The sequence below is a fragment of the Xenopus tropicalis genome, chromosome 7 (genome assembly GCF_000004195.4).
Source record: "Xenopus tropicalis strain Nigerian chromosome 7, UCB_Xtro_10.0, whole genome shotgun sequence".
NCBI classification, from domain to species: Eukaryota; Metazoa; Chordata; class Amphibia; order Anura; family Pipidae; genus Xenopus; species Xenopus tropicalis.
In genome coordinates this window covers 93336846-93357107 of record NC_030683.2, presented here as the reverse complement: position 1 = coordinate 93357107, position 20262 = coordinate 93336846, and the positions used below count along the sequence as shown (strand labels likewise).

The window sequence follows — 20262 nt, the reverse complement described above, 5'->3', positions numbered from 1 at the left end:
GTATTATTTAAACAAATGGCCAAAACTAACTTTTGCCTATTAACATTTGTTCAGTACACAGTGTTGTTATATTTTTTGCCTAGAAGCCAGGGAGCATCCATGTTTCTTGCCTAGAATATGTAGAATTTATTTAAATAAAAAAAAAGATATTTACAGCAGCCCAAATCTTTAGTTGCACTACAACATTAATTAAATGTATTGCAAACACCACTTGGAAATCAGGATATTTTTCTTTGGGCTTTAGTGGTTTGAAGGGAATCTTATTTAAATTGTCTGGGGATGATACGCTCAGTGACAGCTGTAAGAAAGGAATTAAAGATGTGTGAACTACAAAAGCTTACTTCTTAGACATGCTAGTTTTACGCAAGGCAATAAGCACATATTTACGATACAAAACTCACAATGTAACAATATCTGCGTTGGCTGCCTGCACAGCAATACTCAGCGGATCTTGTCCATCCTCATCTACTGCATGCTGATTGGCTCCTCGTTTCAGGAACAAACAGACCTGACTGAAGAGAAATTGGACAGCTCCCATTAGATTGACAGTATCAAAAAATGAGGAACAGAATACAGAGGCATTGAGACTTTACAGATGCTAGCAGACAGAGAGACAGACAGAGTGAGTGGAAAACAATCAGCATCATCTGAATTAATTCCACATAATGCTTTTATAAAATAATGGAGTAAACTTGTATGCTTTTCCTATTCATTATCTGCTGTTTTATGACTGATCCCCATAGATTCCAGCCCATATAACTCAATAATCTGCCTTAGAAAAACTAGACACCAGCTTCACCCCATGTTACATTGTACTGATGTTTACAAACAAAAATATATTTATATAATATTTAATATCTTTACATAGGGTATGTATTCCCCTAATGATATACCTCAATTAAAAAAAAAAACTTGTTAGGGAGAAAATCATTAATGGGGTTATGCAGTAACCACAGCAACCAAACAGCATGTAGGATTTACTGATTACCTGTTTAAAACCAAACATATTTCAGTGTATATTCTTTGAAAACGTTTCCATTTTGCTACATATACTACTGAATCATATACTCACATGTACATAGAAGTACTTACCCGGTATGTCCTAGATATGTGGCATGGTGAATAGGTGCCCTTCCTCTCATGTCAGTTTGGTTTACATCTGCTCCATTCTGTAGCAAGAACTCACAAGCAATGAGGGACCCCTAAGAAGGAAAGGCACCACATTTAAAGAAAGGCTTCTTGTTGAAAATGGAAAATCTTATTGACATGTTTACCAAAACAGCACACTTCTAATTATCCAAAGCAGTAGCAAATCCATATATAAAAAGCAATGGTGCAACACTACAACAACTATTATACCATTATATATCATTATACCATCATAATAAATGCCTACCAATACTCTGACCTCATAACCAACAGTTAAAGCTTCTTACCCCTATAACAGCTTGGATAAGGGGAGTCTTGCTTTCATCCTCATCATTAACCCAGTTCACATTGGCCCCATTAGCCAGAGCTTCTGCCATTACTGGAAGGTTTCTGGTGCGTGACGCCCTGAACATAAGCAGGCCTGGATGTAGTTCCCGTAGATCTTCTGGATCTGATGGCTCCTGTTCAGTCTCTACTTCTCCACTTGAGTCTTCTGAAACCTCACACTCTGAGCAGGCAAAGGCAAAGAAATAAGTTACTGGAGGAAAGAGCTATAAGTGGAATACACAGATAATACCTATCTATGCACAAAGCATTTTTTCTAAACTTCCATTTAATGAGAGTCTATATTAGTTATACCACCATTCAAATAACCAAGGAAATAAATGCCAAGCTATGCTCATAGTATACCATATATGTTATAGAATTAAGTATTAGCAACTTTGCAACTGTTTCTAATTTTTTTTAATTATTTACCTGACACCAGCAGCCAAATAACTATTGCTCTGTGAGGTTACAATTTTATTACTTATCTTTCTATTTAGGCCCTCCTTTATTCTTATTCCTGTGTCTCTTTTAAACCACCTCCTGGTAGCTAGGTTAAATTGGACCCTAGCAACCAGATGGCTGCAGAAATTTCAAATTAGACAACTGCTGAACAAGGAAGCTCAAAAATTCAAAAACTGTAAATAACACAAAGGCCAACTGCAAATTATCTCAGAATACAAACCTCTACATTATACTAAAACAGTGCTGTCCAACTGGCGGCCCGCGGGCCGCATGCGGCCCGCGACCCCCCTCTGTGTGGCCCCCCACCTGTCTGGCTGCTTTGATGGCTTACTCTTGTGTAAGCTTTAAATGGTATCAGTACTGTGATTAACTGCCCCCCTGCATGGTTCTCACCTCAGATTCAGGCTGTAATCAGGCTGTATTGTTTAAATATGTAATCCCCTGTGTTGTTCACACCTTTTAATCTCTGCATTGTTCACCCCCTGCAGTGTTCACACCTCAGGCTTAGGCTGTAATCACCCCCATTGTTCCCCTGTTCACACCTCAGGAGCAGTAGAAACCCACAAATAATCCCTGCACACTACAAAAAGAACATATACTGAGGTGGTACTGCAATTAAAAAGTTTTTTAATATATACAGTAGTTATTGTGCAGACTGTAGGAGCAATGCCAGCATTGTGTCACTGTAGGCTGCATGTGTGTGCCATACACACAGGCATCATAGGGCAAGCAGAGTATGGCACACACAGGCAGGGTAGGGAAGGCAGAGTATGGCACACACAGGCCAAGTATGGCACAAACCAGCCAAGAATGGCAAACACAGTGAAAGTATGGCACATGCAGGCAGGGTAGGGAAGGCAGAGTATGGCACACACAGGCAGGGTAGGGCAGGCAGAGTATGGCACACACAGGCCAAGTATGGCACAAACCAGCCAAGTATGGCACACAGGCAGGGTAGGGAAGGCAGAGTATGGCACACACAGCCAGGGTAGGGAAGGCAGAGTATGGCACACACAGGCAGGGTAGGGCAGGCAGAGTATGGCAAGTTTTTGCTGTACTACAACCATTAATATGGGTATGGTCATGTGATAACATGGGTGTGTTCAAGTGGGTGCGGTTTCAAAAAGGGGAGTAGTCAAAACTGGCTTCCATTATCGGCCCTCCACCACGTAGGTCGGAAAAATTCCGGCCCTCGGTACCACAGAAGTTGGACAGCACTGTACTAAAAGATCATTTGATGGTGAACAGCCCCTTTAATGGCAGTTGTTAAAGCCATACCCTATGTCCGAATAAGCAGTGCCAGAAAGAGAGCACCAGTAAAGACTTTGTGTAACCTTTTAGTGCAGATTTACCTTCCTCTGTGACACTGTCCACCACAGCTCCAAATACCAGAATGTCGTTGCTGCCATCTGTGCTACCACCTAGCCCACTGTCACTGCTCAAACCTGCAGGGCCAACAAAACACATAAAAAAATCACATGAATGTACAAAGATATAGAAAAAGAGAAGAGACCAGAAATGTGTGATAGTATATCACTATGTCTGATGTATCACCGAAATGGCAAAACACACGGCACAGGCATGTAACACAAATAACGTGGAATTACGGAGTGGTGTGAAACCAACATAAGTTGCCACTGTGGAACAAAAAACAGCACTATGTTGCTGCTAATATACAACTGTACATCCTTTTAAAAAAAAAAAAAAGAAAACATCAATACTATATATATATATATATATATATATATATATATATATATATATATATATATATAAGCAAATAAACCAACAAGCACGTTGGCCTGAAATGAGATCTTTATCCATGCAAAATGAAAATGAAGCAACACTGAGAGCAGCAAGACTTCCACAGACAAATGCAAGAGAACTCCTCCAGTATGATCAGTGCAAAGTAGTGATAGAGCAAGCTGGATCTGTCTGTAGGGTAATATGCACCCAGAGAAGGAACAGACTGACAGATATCACTTCATAAGATTCTAATAATTCATTTCTATATGGAAAACTAATTCCCCAACACACTCACTTTCCCAGTCTATCTACTCCCTTCCTTCCTTTTTTCTTCTTCTACCTCCTATAGTTCTTGTTACTGTAAGTAGTTTTATTAGAAACACAATACAGTATATATGCAGGTATTGGATCCATTATATGGAAATTCCTTATCCAGAAAGCTCCAAATTATAGTAAGACCATCTCCCATAGAGTTAATCAAACTTCTTGTTAGCTCACCATACCTATACATTTCTACCTTCCTGCAAAGCTTCTCACTTATTATGTAAATATTATATTATTATATTACTCCTTCCCAGGCAAATTGGTGTTCTTATAGATTATATTGACGTTGGCATCCAAAGAAACCCAGAATAATGCCAAAGTTGTACAGTACCAGTTATTAGACACCTATACTACATAACTGAAGGCATCATCATTAGGAAATGTGATGATGCCTTCAGTTATGTAGTATACGTGTCTAATAACTGGTACAACTTTGGCATTATTCTGGGTTTCCTTTATTTATATTGGTTTATCAAAAGTCATTGTGTTGCTTGTCAGCTTAAATCTTTTCATTGCTAAAGACCCTAGATAAACATTGCTCCATGTTGGCATACACAAAATATTCTTACTGGCATGGGATATCACTGACCCAAAGTATTATGTCCTTATAGGAATTGTATGTTAACCCACTAGAAGTATTAGTCTCCCAAGGAGATACTAGAGGAACATTAATAAATAGTCTAAGAACAGTTTGTATGGTATGGACACATTTGCCTTTAAGAGGCATAGAAAGTTTTTGGGGTAAGGGAAAACAGAAAAATAGCTATAGGTTGAGAATAAATATTCTGATCAATAGCTAGAAATAGGTTTGACTTTATTTAAAAAGGCTCAATATAACCAACATTTGGCTTGAATGGACAGCAATAGCCAAGCCAACAAAACAACTAGATTCCATTCCCTTGTGCATTTGTGAGTATTTGTCTTTTGCCGCTGACCTTACCTCCATCCGGAAGGAACGGCATAGCGCTCCCACCGGGCTCAGCTCCACTGCCAGTCCACGGTACAGCTGGCAGGGGGTGCTGCGCAGGAAGCGGATTGACACCTAAGAGGAAGGTGAGGGCATTGTCACAGAGATCAGAGAGATAATATAAAGTATATGAGTATATCAGTCTTCTAGGGCTCTAGAGATCATATACCTGTTCATAAAACAAGAATTTTACTCTTATATAAATGCAACCAATATTTTGCTATAGAAGTAATAACAATTGGCTTGGCTGTACTTCATTACTTAGTGCTGTTATATTCCTTGCATCAGTATGCTAACCAAATATATATATATGCTTACATTTAATACTCCTTTATTTCATCAACTGGTAAACATATATACAGTACAAAGAAAAAACGTGTACTGTGTTTTAAGCAGTGGACAGCAAGAGGCAAGTTCCTCAGCTCTGGCAGTTACACCATGTTCATGCACTGAACTAAGATTGAAAGCATTTGCTAACAAGCATTATCGTGTCTAAACACACAATGTACTAAGAACTAGAACTGAAGCCTTTCATACTGAAGAACAAAACGGTTCAATCTAACAGTTCATATAAACAGTATTTTGTGTTTTAGTTTACTTTTTACTTTTGGTTGCATATTTATCAAAAAGTCAAACAGAGCTCACCACAGTTCACTGCTCTCTGTTACATTGTATGGGACTTTTTGGGGAATATTGTGAAATAAAGAGCTTGCCTTTTGATAAATATGCCCATAAAAATCCAATACATATGAAAGTAGTTACATTTCCCTGTGTCATCTGTTTCACCCTTTGATAGATGTGCTCTTAGTTTGTACAGGTTAGTTCAGAAATTCTGCACTGTGTAATCCTACCCCATTCCATAAATCTTAAACAAATTTGTTTTGCTGAAGCTAGCTAGCAGGGAGCATGGCATTGAGGGCTAGGGGTATGGTCTAACAACATTATTGTCAGTGAACAAAGTCAAAAATACTCTAAAGCAGATGCAATTCCCTTTATATATATTATATATATATGTACTTTACAATTACAAAGATCACACAAGTGTACGTACTCCCCAAGCACAATTCAGCAGAAACATCTTAGGGTATTAGGGCCCTTTGCACTGCTGGCATTTAACCTGTATTAAAGGAACAGTAACACCAAAAATGAAAGTTTTTTAAATCAATTAAAATATAATGTACTGTTGCCCTGCACTGGTAAAAGTTGTGTTTTTGCTACAGTAACTCTAATATAGTTTATACAAATAAGCTGGTGTGTGGCCATGGGGGCAGCCATTCAAGCTGAAAAAATGGAGAAAAGGCACAGGTTACATAGCACAGTGCTGTCCAACTTCTGTTGTACCGAGGGCCGGAATTTTTCCGACCTACGTGGTGGAGGGCCGATAATGGAAGCCAGTTTTGACCACTCCCCTTTTTGAAACCGCACCCACTTGAAACCACACCCATGTTATCACATGACCATACCCATATTAATTGTTGTAGTACAGCAAAAACCTGCCATACTCTGCCTGCCCTACCCTGCCTGTGTGTGCCATACTCTGCCTTCCCTACCCTGCCTGTGTGTGCCATACTCTGCCTTCCCTACCCTGCCTGTGTGTGCCATACTCCGCCTTCCCTACCCTGCCTGTGTGCCATACTTTCACTGTGTGTGCCATTCTTGGCTGGTTTGTGCCATACTTGGCCTGTGTGTGCCATACTCTGCCTGCCCTACCCTGCCTGTGTGTGCCATACTCTGCCTTCCCTACCCTGCCTGCGTGTGCCATACTTTCACTGTGTTTGCCATTCTTGGCTGGTTTGTGCCATACTTGGCCTGTGTGTGCCATACTCTGCCTGTGCCATACTCTTTCTGTGTGTGCCATACTCTGCCTTCCCTACCCTGCCTGTGTGTGCCATACTCTGCTTGCCCTATGATGACTGTGTGTATGGCACACACAGGCAGCATACAGTGACACAATGCTGGCACTGCTCCTACAGTCTGCACAATAACTATATATTAAAAAACTTTTTAATTGAAGTACCACCTCAGTATATGTTCTTTTTGTAGTGTGCAGGGATTATTTGTGGGTTTCTACTGCTCCTGAGGTGTGAACAGGGGAACAATGGGGGTGATTACAGCCTGAGCCTGAGGTGTGAACTCTACAGGGGGGGAACAATGCAGAGATTAAAAGGTGTGAAAAACACAGGGGATTACATATTTAAACAATACAGCCTGATTACAGCCTGAATCTGAGGTGAGAAACATGCAGGGGGCCAGTTAATCTCAGTACTGATACCATTTAAAGCTTACTCAAGAGTAAGCCATCAAAGCAGCCAGGCAGGTGGGGGGCCACACAGAGGGGGGTCGCGGGCCGCATGCGGCCCGCGGGCCGCCAGTTGGACAGCACTGACATAGCAGATAACTAATAAGCTCTGTAGAATACAATAGTGTTTTATCTGTTATCTGCTATGTGCCTGTGCCTTTTCTCCTTTCAATGGCTGCCCCCATTTCTACAGAGCAACTTTGTTTATATAAGTTTCTGGGGAAAACACTCCAGTTGAACCAGTGCAGGGCAACAGTACATTATATTCTAATTACTTTCATACACTTTCATTTTTTGGTGTTACTGTTCCTTTAATAAACACATTTTTATTCTTCTCCTTTAAGCTAGTCAATGAGTAGAACAACAATATCACACTTTGCAAAAGGGCTAATGGCACTAAAGGAAGATTTAGTTGGTAAATATTGACATTTCTTTTGCAAGAAAGGATTTTTTTTTATCACAGCTTAAAAAGAACTATTCAGTGAACATTGAAAGATCATATTCAAGCTTAAACATCATTCTTAAATTATATTATTTTATTCAACAAACAATATGTACTGGAGCAATGTTGAACTAACCATCTTAGCAATGAATTCTTTTTTCAAAGAAAAAAGAAATACAGGTATGGGAGCTATTATCCAGAATGCTCAGGACCTGGGGTTTTCTGGATAAGGGAAAAAATTTGGATCTCCATACCTTAAGGCTACTAAAAAAACATTTAAACATTAATTAAACCCAGTAGGATTGTCTTGCATCCATTAAGGATCAGTTATTGCTTAGTTACTATAAAGTACAACATACTGTTTTATTTTTACAGAGAAAAGGGAAGTAATTTTTAAAAATTAGAATTATACAGTGGAGGAAATAATTATTTGACCCCTCACTGATTTTGTAAGTTTGTCCAATGACAAAGAAATGAAAAGTCTCAGAACAGTATCATTTCAATGGTAGGTTTATTTTAACAGTGGCAGATAGCACATCAAAAGGAAAATCGAAAAAATAACTTTAAATAAAAGATAGCAACTGATTTGCATTTCATTGAGTGAAATAAGTTTTTGAACCCCTACCAACCATTAAGAGTTCTGGCTCCCACAGAGTGGTTAGACACTTCTACTCAATTAGTCAACCTCATTAAGGACACCTGTCTTAACTAGTCACCTGTATAAAAGACACCTGTCCACAGAATCAATCAATCAAGCAGACTCCAAACTCTCCAACATGGGAAAGACCAAAGAGCTGTCCAAGGATGTCAGAGACAAAATTGTAGACCTGCACAAGGCTGGAATGGGCTACAAAACCATTAGCAAGAAGCTGGGAGAGAAGGTGACAACTGTTGGTGCGATTGTTCGAAAATGGAAGGAGCACAAAATGACCATCAATCGACCTCGCTCTGGGGCTCCACGCAAGATCTCACCTCGTGGGGTGTCAATGATTCTGAGAAAGGTGAAAAAGCATCCTAGAACTACACGTGAGGAGTTAGTTAATGACCTCAAATTAGCAGGGACCACAGTCACCAAGAAAACCATTGGAAACACATTACACCGCAATGGATTAAAATCCTGCAGGGCTCGCAAGGTCCCCCTGCTCAAGAAGGCACATGTGCAGGCCCGTCTGAAGTTTGCCAATGAACACCTGAATGATTCTGTGAGTGACTGGGAGAAGGTGCTGTGGTCTGATGAGACCAAAATAGAGCTCTTTGGCATTAACTCAACTCGCTGTGTTTGGAGGAAGAAAAATGCTGCCTATGACCCCCAAAACACCGTCCCCACCGTCAAGCATGGGGGTGGAAACATTTTGCTTTGGGGGTGTTTTTCTGCTAAGGGCACAGGACAACTTATTCGCATTAACGGGAAAATGGACGGAGCCATGTATCGTGAAATCCTGAACGACAACCTCCTTCCCTCTGCCAGGAAACTGAAAATGGGTCGTGGATGGGTGTTCCAGCACGACAATGACCCAAAACATACAGCAAAGGCAACAAAGGAGTGGCTCAAGAAGAAGCACATTAAGGTCATGGAGTGGCCTAGTCAGTCTCCGGACCTTAATCCAATAGAAAACCTATGGAGGGAGCTCAAGCTCAGAGTTGCACAGTTGCTTGCAAACAAGGGTTTTTCCACTAAGTATTAAGTCTTTTTTTGTTAGAGGGTTCAAAAACTTATTTCACTCAATGAAATGCAAATCAGTTGCTATCTTTTATTTAAAGTTATTTTTTCGATTTTCCTTTTGATGTGCTATCTGCCACTGTTAAAATAAACCTACCATTGAAATGATACTGTTCTGAGACTTTTCATTTCTTTGTCATTGGACAAACTTACAAAATCAGTGAGGGGTCAAATAATTATTTCCTCCACTGTATATGTAATGGAGTCTATGAGAGATGGCCTCCCCATAATTCTGAACTTTCTGAATAATGGATTTCTGGATAACGGATTCCATACCTGTATAAGAAAAGTGAGTAAAGTAAATCAAAGCCAGCCATATCTATTAGGCTTATAGTCAAAAAGCAGACTGCCCCAAACCTGGCACCTGTGGTTATTATATTAATAATTGGCTTCAAATCTGGTGGAACCTCCATGATTTAACTATTAATAAAAAAGCTTAAAAACCAGAAGCCAGGCCACAAGGTCCCCATCCGATGCCGGTCCACACACTTCTTTTGCATATAGAAAGCATGGAATCTTGCCCAGGCATAGTTAGTCATGACTATATCATACAGAAGCAAATAGCAGGGGATCAGATTTAGGGACGGCCTACAAGGGGTCAATAATTTAAGGCAGTGGTTTACAACCTTCCTAATGCCGCAACCCTTTAAAACAGTTCCTCATGTTGTGGTGACCCCCAACCATAAAATTATTCCTAAGACCACTGGAAATATGTGTTTTCCGATGGTCTTAGGCGACCCCTGTGAAAGGGTTGTTCAACCCCCAAAGGAGTCAAAGCAACAGGTTGAGAGCCACTGATTTAAGGTAATATGGCAAAGAACAATTATTATGGAGCAACAAATATTTACGCAAAAACAGTGATTCCCGGATTATTGAAAAATAGCAAGTAAAAGGTCCATTGATATATACTTACTGCGTGGCCCAGATCCTGTATCAAAGTAAGAAAACAAAGAGTCCAGCTCATCTGGGCAGAACAGAGAATCCCGTCGGAACTTCCTCTCCAGAGTTGCGGCTAAGAAAAGAAGTATGGAAAATTTCAGAGAAATATAGGAGCACAGTATATAGGAATGTAGCCTAAATTAAAACTAAGAAAATATCCTCTCCTCAAAAGTTTCATTTGTGATGCAGAGAAAGGAAAGATAACAAAAGATGAAAAAGTAACAGTTAATGTCAGTAGACACATGAAAATGCAAATAAAAAAAAAGGATATTTCTCTAAAACCTTTATTGTCAAAGAGTTTCGTCTCATAATTCCACATTATACCAGGGAAGGAGAGGGGTGCAGTTGCCTATTGCAGCATGTGTCTGATTGTTAAAGGGAGGGAGGGTATAAACATTGTGTTGGCCATCTGCTATGGTACAGAGTATGAGTTTTCATGTTGTCAGGGTCCATTCCATCCAGAGTGTATATGGCTACAAGTAGAATCATAGAAATTTTGTAACTTGTACTTCTGAACACTATTTCTATATTTCACCATTTGAAATGATGCTTGTCTTAGATGAGACAGTAATATGAGGTCGCCCCAGCAAAAATAATAATTGTATCTATTTCAATATGCAGAGCAAAACTGGGCACAAGTTGCTAAATAATTAAATAATTTAATTGGAATCTTTAGTTTTAGAAACTAAATTAATGGAAGCATTAGTACTTTTTAAGTAATGAGCAACATATGTGCAAATTGGTTTGCTCCAGAGGATTATAGATGCATTTCCTGCTCCTGATGAAACCTTTATTCAAGAATTCTCAAGATAGTCTACAAATAGTGAAGAGAAATAATGCTGGCAGATAAAACAAATATCTTGCAAACACTTGTTAAATGAACTCTGACATCCATAGATGAAACCTTTCAATAAAATCTATACTAAATTACCATGACCTTTGTTATAAGAAGTTACACACATCTACATGGGGTCTACATTTCTGGTAGACCGTGTCGCAGAAGTAAGATGCCTGCATTGTATAACTGATTGCCTTGTCAGCTGATCCAAATGCCCCCATTGTATCATGACTATCTATAAAGAGATAAAGTATGTCCAAAATGGAAGAGATGCACAGCTGTATACCTGAAGAAAGCATGGCTGGAGAAGCGCTTCCCATCTCATGTCGGTATTTCCTGCGGGTAGAGGGCACTTTGGTGGTGCTGTTGTTACGGTGGCATTTCTTCACACTCCATCTTTGTGGTTTCCTGTCATTTTCTACTTCCACAGCCCCTAACCTCTTCAAAAACTTCTTCTCTACGTATTTGGCCTTTATCCAAATCTCTTTGTCCTGCCTTAAATAACATGGAAGATATTTTAGGAAAGGAAATCAGTTCACAGAATATCAAAGACACTATATTCTATCCGAGTGATGGCTGGCCTTAGGCTGTTGTTGCATTACAACTTTGACTGCCAGAGGGGAATCACAGTTCCAAACACAGATAGAGGGCTAAGAGCCATGCTCTACAGCAGTGATCCCCAACCAGTGGCTCGTGAGCAACATGTTGCTCCCCAACCCCTTGGATGTTGCTCCCAGTGGCCACAGAGCAGGTGCTTATTTTTGAATTCCTGACTTTGAGACAAGTTTTGGTTGCATAAAAACCCAGTGTAAAGCCAAACAGAGCCTTCTATAGGCTGCCAGTCCACATAGGGGCTACCATATAATCAATTATAGCTTATTTGCACCCCCTAAGAATTTTTTCCATGCTTGTGTTGCTCCCCAACACTTTTTCCATTTGAATGTGGCTCACGGGTATAAAAGGTTGGGGATCCCTGCTCTACAGCAATACTGAACACGCGTCTATAAAAAGAACTTCCCAACGTAAGTGCAGGTAAGATGGGTCAGAAAAGAAAAGTGAAATACATACCGAGAACACCCTGATGTTGGCTTTTTGAGGCCTAAGTGCTCACATTTTGCCTCGTAGATCTGGTTTATTGTGCTGTTTCCTAATTCACACATCAGCTGGATGAAGAGCAAAAAAAAGGGCAAATTCAAACTAAGCCAAACTTTATGAATCCAATGCATTACTGTGCATCAATAATCCCTATATTAATTGAATAAGTTAGTATTTTCTAATTTGTTGCTTCATTATATTACACATTTGTTTGATTAACTTCTCCAATTATGATAGCTTGTTTTGGGTTTTATGGTACATGGGCATATGGTTGGTTGCCCTTTATAAAGGCTTTCGACTTCGCTGCTTATTTACGTTACTGTGGGGTATAATTTACTTTCCTTAAAGAATGGAAAGGGCAGTTTAACGGTTATGAGGAGAAGGGTATAGGATTCCAGAACTCCATTCTGCAGGCTGTGCAGAAGTATGTATTTTTTTACCGTTTGATCACATGTGCCTTACTAACCTTCAATAATTCTGGTTCCCAGGAATCCAAAGTCAAGGAACGGACTTTGGAGAAGTGCACACCAAGACTCCTAAAAGATATAAAATCCAGATTTCAGGGAACAACTCTAAGGGTGAAGGGGTTAGTAAGAACTATTTGCAAGTCAGAACAAGAGCTTGATGTTACCCCCTTCAGAGAAAAAAAGATTAGAGTTCTACAGAGTGCACATATTAAGTTTATCTTTTTTGCCTAATACAATTTTGCATGATCTGTTGACCATAAATATTAAAGTAATGTGGTTCCACAATGTACCTGTGAATTCCAGAGCACTCAATGCAAAGTGTGATGCCCAGATTAATACTGGCCCATCGAGGATCAGTCTGTCCACAGTCACAGCACTGGTCATTCCCTGCTATGCTCTGCACTCTCTGCAGAATGCTCTCTCCTTTCACACTGCGCTCCCGAGAATCACTGGCTGAGTCAATGCTGCTAGTTGAAGGGGAAGCCGTTCTATCAAGTCGCTATAAAGAGACATAAACATTTTTTTAGATGTATTTAAAGGCTCAAAGAAGTTCAGCTAAGTAAATATATATTTTTTTTATTCTTGTTCCAAAGTTCTATAACAAGCACAGCTGAGGCTGTACATCCCTGCTGTATAGCACTGGCTGTGTTTTTCCCACTAGATGCTGTATTATTAAAAGTGTACCTTATCATGCTAAAAATTTGATATGACCACCAATAGATGGCCTTCTATGCCATTTGTATCTCATCCTTGTTAAAAGATACCATTTATGCACAGCTTAAAATGCTGCAGCTGACCTCAAACACTGTCATTGGCTGTGCCCAAAAATCACAAGGTATTGGGAAAACTTACTGGAAAAACTCTAAATATTATTATACAGTTCAAAGCAAACTTCTCCTGAATACACAATTAACACATTCAGAGAAAGCTCTGGCTTAAAGGCTGGCAGAAGTGGGTAAAAAAGCTATCTTTTATCTGAATTCAAACACAACTTTGCAAATGTAATATCTTGTTATAATGGTACTTTATTATTACCTGTTGTTGGAGTTCTGCACTTAATTATTACCTAATTGGAGTAACGCATGCTGAGTATCATCTTATTATGGGTCACCAAATTTACCCTTTTCTTGTTTATACAAACTGTACAACATTGGAATTTTTTTGATACTCCCACCGATGACCTTATGTTATTACTAACACACTGCCATTTTAAGGAATCTACAGAACGCATGCAGGGAGTGGGGAGATGGAAGGACCTCTAAGTTCAAGGGATGATATTCACCTCAATATAATAGTTATCTGGAGTCTCCCGATACGCAGAGGCAATACTTGCTTGCACCGCCTGGATCCATGATTGTCGGAGCTTCTCAGAGTCAGCCTGAAGCATGCAGCTCCTGGAAAGGACAATGTCAGAATAAAAGATATAATATTCACACAATATCTGTTCCTCCTTTACAACATGCTCTGTAATCCCAGTATGTTTTAGAAAGAGCAGAAGTCACCTGCAATGACTTTTATGCATCACATAATATAGAAATAGAAGAGCTGCTTTATTAAATAATGTATTCCAAAACCTCAGCTCAGCTAGTCTCTCTAGAACAGTTACAATATAAATGGGACAGAGGGTTTTGTATTTACTTGGATGTGGTGCCAAACAATATGCAATAAAATAAGGTTCTGCTGGCACAAATGATGGATAATTATAGATATGGATACTGTAAATAAGAACTTTTATTTTAGTATGTTACACAATTAATGAAATAGCCAAAACAGCTTTTAACTACAGTATGCAAAATAAACACATAGGTGGCGCTAGAGTTTATCTATTGTGAACAGCTTTAGCTGGCCAGACAATGAAAAGATTCTGTGGACTGGGCAATGACAATGGGAGTTGACCTCAAAGTGCTTCTCGTTCCAGATGGTTTTAATGCATTTCCAAAAGGGCAAATGGCAGTGGAGCTGTAAAAAGTTTAGAAGAGTGGATATGCGTGGCAGATGTGCCCAGAAGGATTCACTATTGATCTTTTAAAGTGCAGAGGCTTCCAGAAATAACATCTGCAGGTAGAAATCAGAACAAGGGCGAATAGCCCAGCAGCTCCACAGACTATTGTATCTCACCCATTCCTTTGCTTCAGTAAAAGCCGGCAGAGACAAACTACACATTATTTATAGACTATAATTCAAAAGGTTCTTTTTAAAACCCATTGGGGTTTTATATAATAATAATAGGTTCACCTTTGTGCTGTGTAGTGCAAAGTTTGCTCAGACATATTGTTCTAATTTAGCTGAATTCCACAGATTTGCTTATGGTGGCTTATGAATAATGCAAAGAGTGGGATCCGATAGAATGCTTATCGCATGCCATGGCACTTGGGGGCATATGAGCTCCTGACCAGATGGACATTCCCCAGTACTGCAGGGGAATGCAAAATGCAACTGGACATCCATCTGGGACATGGGCATCCCCTTGGCCAAAAAATCTACAATAGACATATTATTATTTATTATTATATTACCACAAAAAATATTCATTAGTTAATTTCCATAGAAAGTTCTAGTAAATGAAACAGTCCTCCCAGAGGATATAGTTGTTAACTTTAAGGCATTTTTTTCTATTATAGGAAAAACACGAAAAAACCTTTAGCCTGTGTTTTTGAAGGCAGTTGGGAGTTTTAGTTAAACAAGAGCCCCACAAGCAGAAATGCAACCTGGGCTTATTTATCAATTTTTGAGTTTGCGAAATGGAGTTTGTTTTTTTAAATTGAATAAACTCGCATATCAAATGCTTGCTTATTTACTAATAAGGGAAACTCGGTCGAATAAAACCCTTGAATACCTCGAATTTTTCAAGTTTACAAAGTTTGAAAATCTAGCTTGACTTTGCCTAGGACAACTACCATAGACTTCTATAGAAACTCGCAAGCTTTTAGATGGCACATTACATTAAAGTTTTCTGAACTTAATAAATAACAAACATCTGAGTTTCTGAAAATTGTGTACTCAAACACTGATAAATCTCCCCCTTGATGTTTCCATGTTTGAGCACATGTCTAACTTACTTGGAAGGTGAGACAACCTCAAAGCAAAACCGCCTTTCTATATCTTCACAAGGCTTCACAGTGCATAGTCGCAGATCCTCCACCACCACAGTCAGAACATCCTGCAACAGATATGGTTACAGTAATTAAAAAACCTCAAGTAACCAAAGCAAGAAAGCTGTAGCTCTGTGCTCAGAATGTCATGGACATACATTTACTCATGGGAGGAGAAACTAAAACTGCCACTCTTTGATATCCACCTATAGAGACATGAGACTGAACTAACAAAATGGTTATATACAGCAGATTTCTGCAGTGAACAGGCATTCTCCAATAGCCGCTTCCGCCCATTTCAATAAATAAAAAATATGGAGATAAAGAGAATGGACATGCTGAGGTAAATTCTTTTCATTAGATCTTCAAAAGTAATAAAAGGAATAGTTCACTTTAATACAAACTTTTTGTATGATGGAGGATGAAAACAGTGGACCCCGAGAACCATTTGCAGGGCAGAAAATGTAGGCTAGTAATTTAAAAAAATGAAGATCATTTGAAAAAGTTTTTATTATAAGTATTTATTATGCTGTGTAAAACTAATTCACCGAAAAAACGGAGTAAAAAGCTGTGTAAAATAAATGGAAAAGATCGCCATCTGAATGCCGGATATTACGCTGTTATTTTCCATAAGTTCCGGTGGGAGAAAAAACGCGTAAAACAATTATGCCGATTTTACGCCATTTTTACACTGCAAAGCATGGTGATGTGTGGCGAATTTTCTCGCCGTTTTTTACACAGCATAATAAATATGCCCCTAAGTAAAGGCCCATGTTTTAACATACAGCGCTGCTAGCAGGGGCTAATTTATTATATCTTTAGCTCAGGCTGTAACTTGGCCCTGCCACCAATCCATGCCATTCTCTACCCTAAATTGGCCTGGTCCAGCCCCCTCTCCCCAGTGCTGGGACCCCTTGGAATTAAGGGCCCAGGCGACCACCCACATTGCCCTTATGTAAATACACCACTTATAAATAAAAAAAAGAGGTGCAGGAGTGTTAAGAGCTCTATTGTGTAGTGGAGTTACCTCCTGTCTGTAAATACGCAATTAGCTAGGGGTTATGGTCAGCACTCCCCCCCCCCGCCCATGCAACTAGTGCCAGTGGTTCTATACACAGTTGTACTGTACACCCGCTACACATACACACTCCCCTATGATTTAGAGTCCAAAGTGATGCCAGTCATTGAGGTACTGATAATATCTGCCTCCCACTGACTGATCTCCAGTTGTAGCAAAAGGATGTAGAGCAATTGAGAAGGTACTGACAAGTAAAGCTTTTATGATGGAAACTGCTCTTTTCAGTGTCACAGGTTTTTATGAGTAAACTGACACCTAAAGTAACATCCCAGGTGATAAATAGAATGTTATAAGGCAAACAGAGTAAGCTGTACAGTAGGCTCTATCACTTGCACTTACACTTACCTTCAGCTTCTTCTGATAAACCAGCTGGCTGTTCTGGATGGAGAACCATCTCCTGTGGCATAAAATAAAATGTAGTTAGTCTCATTGCAATACATTGGAAAGGTTTTCCCACTGTAGCTGTGTAAGGGAAAGACAGATATTTCTTATCCTCATCCATATTGAACCTTCCAAAGCATTTCAGTCTTATGAGGGATTAGACATAACTGTATTCATTTCAGTTTGCACAATCCTCAGTAATCCTCACTCTGGGGATATTGCTTGTATTATGGATGAATTATTCCCTTTACCCTGTGGTATTAAATACAAAATTGAAAGAGATTTATACACTAAAATGAATTTGATACTGTACCCCACTCAAAGCTGCTATGCAATGATGTAGTACAGCCAACTTTTGGCTGTACTACATAGAAACTGAAATGCCAGAAGCACAGGGTGCTGAGCCCACAGTGATGAATACCTCAGTACAAGTGTCATTTGGGATCCTTCTGCATATCAGTATCTAATGCATTTTCCTAAACCAAGTTCCAGTTAGAAGATACATCTCCATACTAACCGGTTCCACGTTTTAAATGCATTGCTGGCCCTCTTGAAGAGATATCCTTCCATTACAACTCCATTAGGAGCATCAACATTAAAATCAGCCTTGGAGTCATCATAGGAAAAGTCCTGAAAAATAAAACAAACATTGCTGTCATGGTAAAAGTAAAGCCAGGATCTTGGAGTACCGCAGGGGTCAGTCCTTGGGCCTTTGCTGTTTAACTTGTTTATTAATGACCTGGAGGTGGGCATAGACAGTATTATTTCTATTTTTGCTGATGACACTAAATTGTGCAAAACTATAAGTTCCATGCAGGATGCTGCCGCTTTGCAGAGCGATTTGACAAAATTAGATAACTGGGCAGCAAACTGGAAAATGAGGTTCAATGTTGATAAGTGCAAAGTTATGCACTTTGGTAGAAATAATATAAACGCAAACTATCTACTGAATGGTAGTGTGTTGGGGGTTTCCTTAATGGAGAAGGATCTAGGGGTTTTTGTTGATAACAAGTTGTCTAATTCCAGGCAGTGTCATTCTGTGGCTACTAAAGCAAATAAAGTGCTGTCTTGTATAAAAAAGGGCATTGACTCAAGGGATGAGAACATAATTTTGCCCCTTTATAGGTCCCTGGTAAGGCCTCACCTTGAGTATGCAGTGCAGTTTTGGGCTCCAGTCCTTAAGAAGGATATTAATGAGCTGGAGAGAGTGCAGAGACGTGCAACTAAACTGGTTAAGGGGATGGAAGATTTAAACTATGAGGTTAGACTGTCGAGGTTGGGGTTGTTTTCTCTGGAAAAGAGGCGCTTGCGAGGGGACATGATTACTCTGTACAAGTACATTAGAGGGGATTATAGGCAGTTGGGGGATGTTCTTTTTTCCCATAAAAACAATCAACGCACCAGAGGTCACCCCTTTAGATTAGAGGAAAGGAGTTTCCATTTGAAGCAGCGTAGGTGGTTTTTCACGGTGAGGGCAGTGAGGTTATGGAATGCCCTTCCTAGTGATGTGGTAATGGCAGATTCTGTTAATGCCTTTAAGAGGGGCCTGGATGAGTTCTTGATCAATCAGAATATCCAAGGCTATTGTGATACTAATATCTACAGTTAGTACTAGTGGTTGTATTTATAGTTTATGTATGTGAGTGTATAGATTGGTAGGTGTGGGTTAGGTGTGCTGGGTTTACTTGGATGGGTTGAACTTGATGGACACAGGTCTTTTTTCAACCCTATGTAACTATGTAACTATGTAACTATCTTATAAGAGAATCCACCCAAATTTGTGTATGTTCTGACAGGCACAGCATCAGGCTCTCAGTGCACAAACAGGGTGGAATATTTGCTTGGAAATGCAAAAGTATGCAAACACCATGTGTGACTAAGGAACAACTCTAAAATATCATATATTAAAGTGTGATTAGTTAATTTCTCAATTATATAAATTAGAATGAGTTGCCTGAGTCTGGCTGAAAACACTAACTTGCCTGACAATTGTAAGCCAGCACATGGAAACAGCAGCATTCCCTTATGAGCTACAATGGCTTCTAAGGCCAAAATTGTGAAACAAAGGATAATGTTAATAAACAATGCCCCCCCCTACATTTGGACATAATTGGTTTTGGAATACCTTAAATATAGCAACAGAGAAAACAGAGAGAAAAACAAAGAGAATTTCTCTAGTTGCCACTGCACTTAGTGATTGTAAACAAGTCCTTATGTGTAGAGCACACTTTACAATATGATGCTCTACAAGCGGGAAAATGGTCAGAAATGGCAAAACTGTAATACAGTAGAAATAGGGACTGTGTAAAAAAACAAATAGGTACCATATATTCAGAGTTATTTTTTACATAATTAAAACAATTATGCTAAAGCCATTTATCTGAATGGGCTGTGATCACACCTTTGCGCACACACAGTCAAACTAATGCAATTAAACACACATCACTGATTCCCTACACACTTCCGCAGTTGAAACAACAACTCTGCAGCAAATTGTACTTAAGTAAGTTACTTTACATATAATTACACTTGGGTTAATTGCTTAATTACTAGAAACATCTACCTGCACAGCTAGGGATAATTGGCTTTGGATTGATGGGTTAATTATATGGTAGTTAGTGAAATTGTTAAAACGGACCTGCTGATAAGTTGGCCTCAGATCTAGTTGGTTTTGAAAAAACTAATATGCTAATATGTTTTTTCCAAGCTAATATCACACAAGGCAACTCTTCATGGTATTTATATGCTGAAGAATTTGCTCTTGAACCAAACCAGTGCTATTCAGTGCTTTCTATGCGGAAGGAAGACAATCAGCTGGGTTCGGCAGCAAACTGGACCTTATAGAAACCATCATGCCCACAGTCCAATGAACTTTTAGGCTTACTGGGAGCATTAAAACCTTTTTAGGGTTTGTACTGTTGAGTGCTTTTTCCTGC

The 20262-nt window shown here is 39.4% G+C and overlaps 1 protein-coding gene across 5 annotated transcripts in view; it reads right to left on the bottom strand.

Moving 5' to 3' along the window:
- acap3 (ArfGAP with coiled-coil, ankyrin repeat and PH domains 3) overlaps positions 1-20262 on the bottom strand; it is a 134239-nt gene that overhangs the window by 9989 nt on the left and 103988 nt on the right. For 2 of the 5 annotated variants that reach the window (XM_012965939.3, NM_001113020.1), the window contains 13 exon segments: positions 17844-17956; positions 17291-17342; positions 15835-15935; positions 14058-14169; positions 13066-13274; positions 12775-12844; positions 12282-12376; positions 11500-11708; positions 10350-10448; positions 3291-3383; positions 1437-1657; positions 1093-1202; positions 402-512 (listed from right to left, as the gene is read on the bottom strand). In XM_012965939.3, coding sequence (XP_012821393.1) covers positions 402-512; positions 1093-1202; positions 1437-1657; positions 3291-3383; positions 10350-10448; positions 11500-11708; positions 12282-12376; positions 12775-12844; positions 13066-13274; positions 14058-14169; positions 15835-15935; positions 17291-17342; positions 17844-17956 — 1595 coding nt within the window. 5 annotated transcript variants of the gene reach the window in all.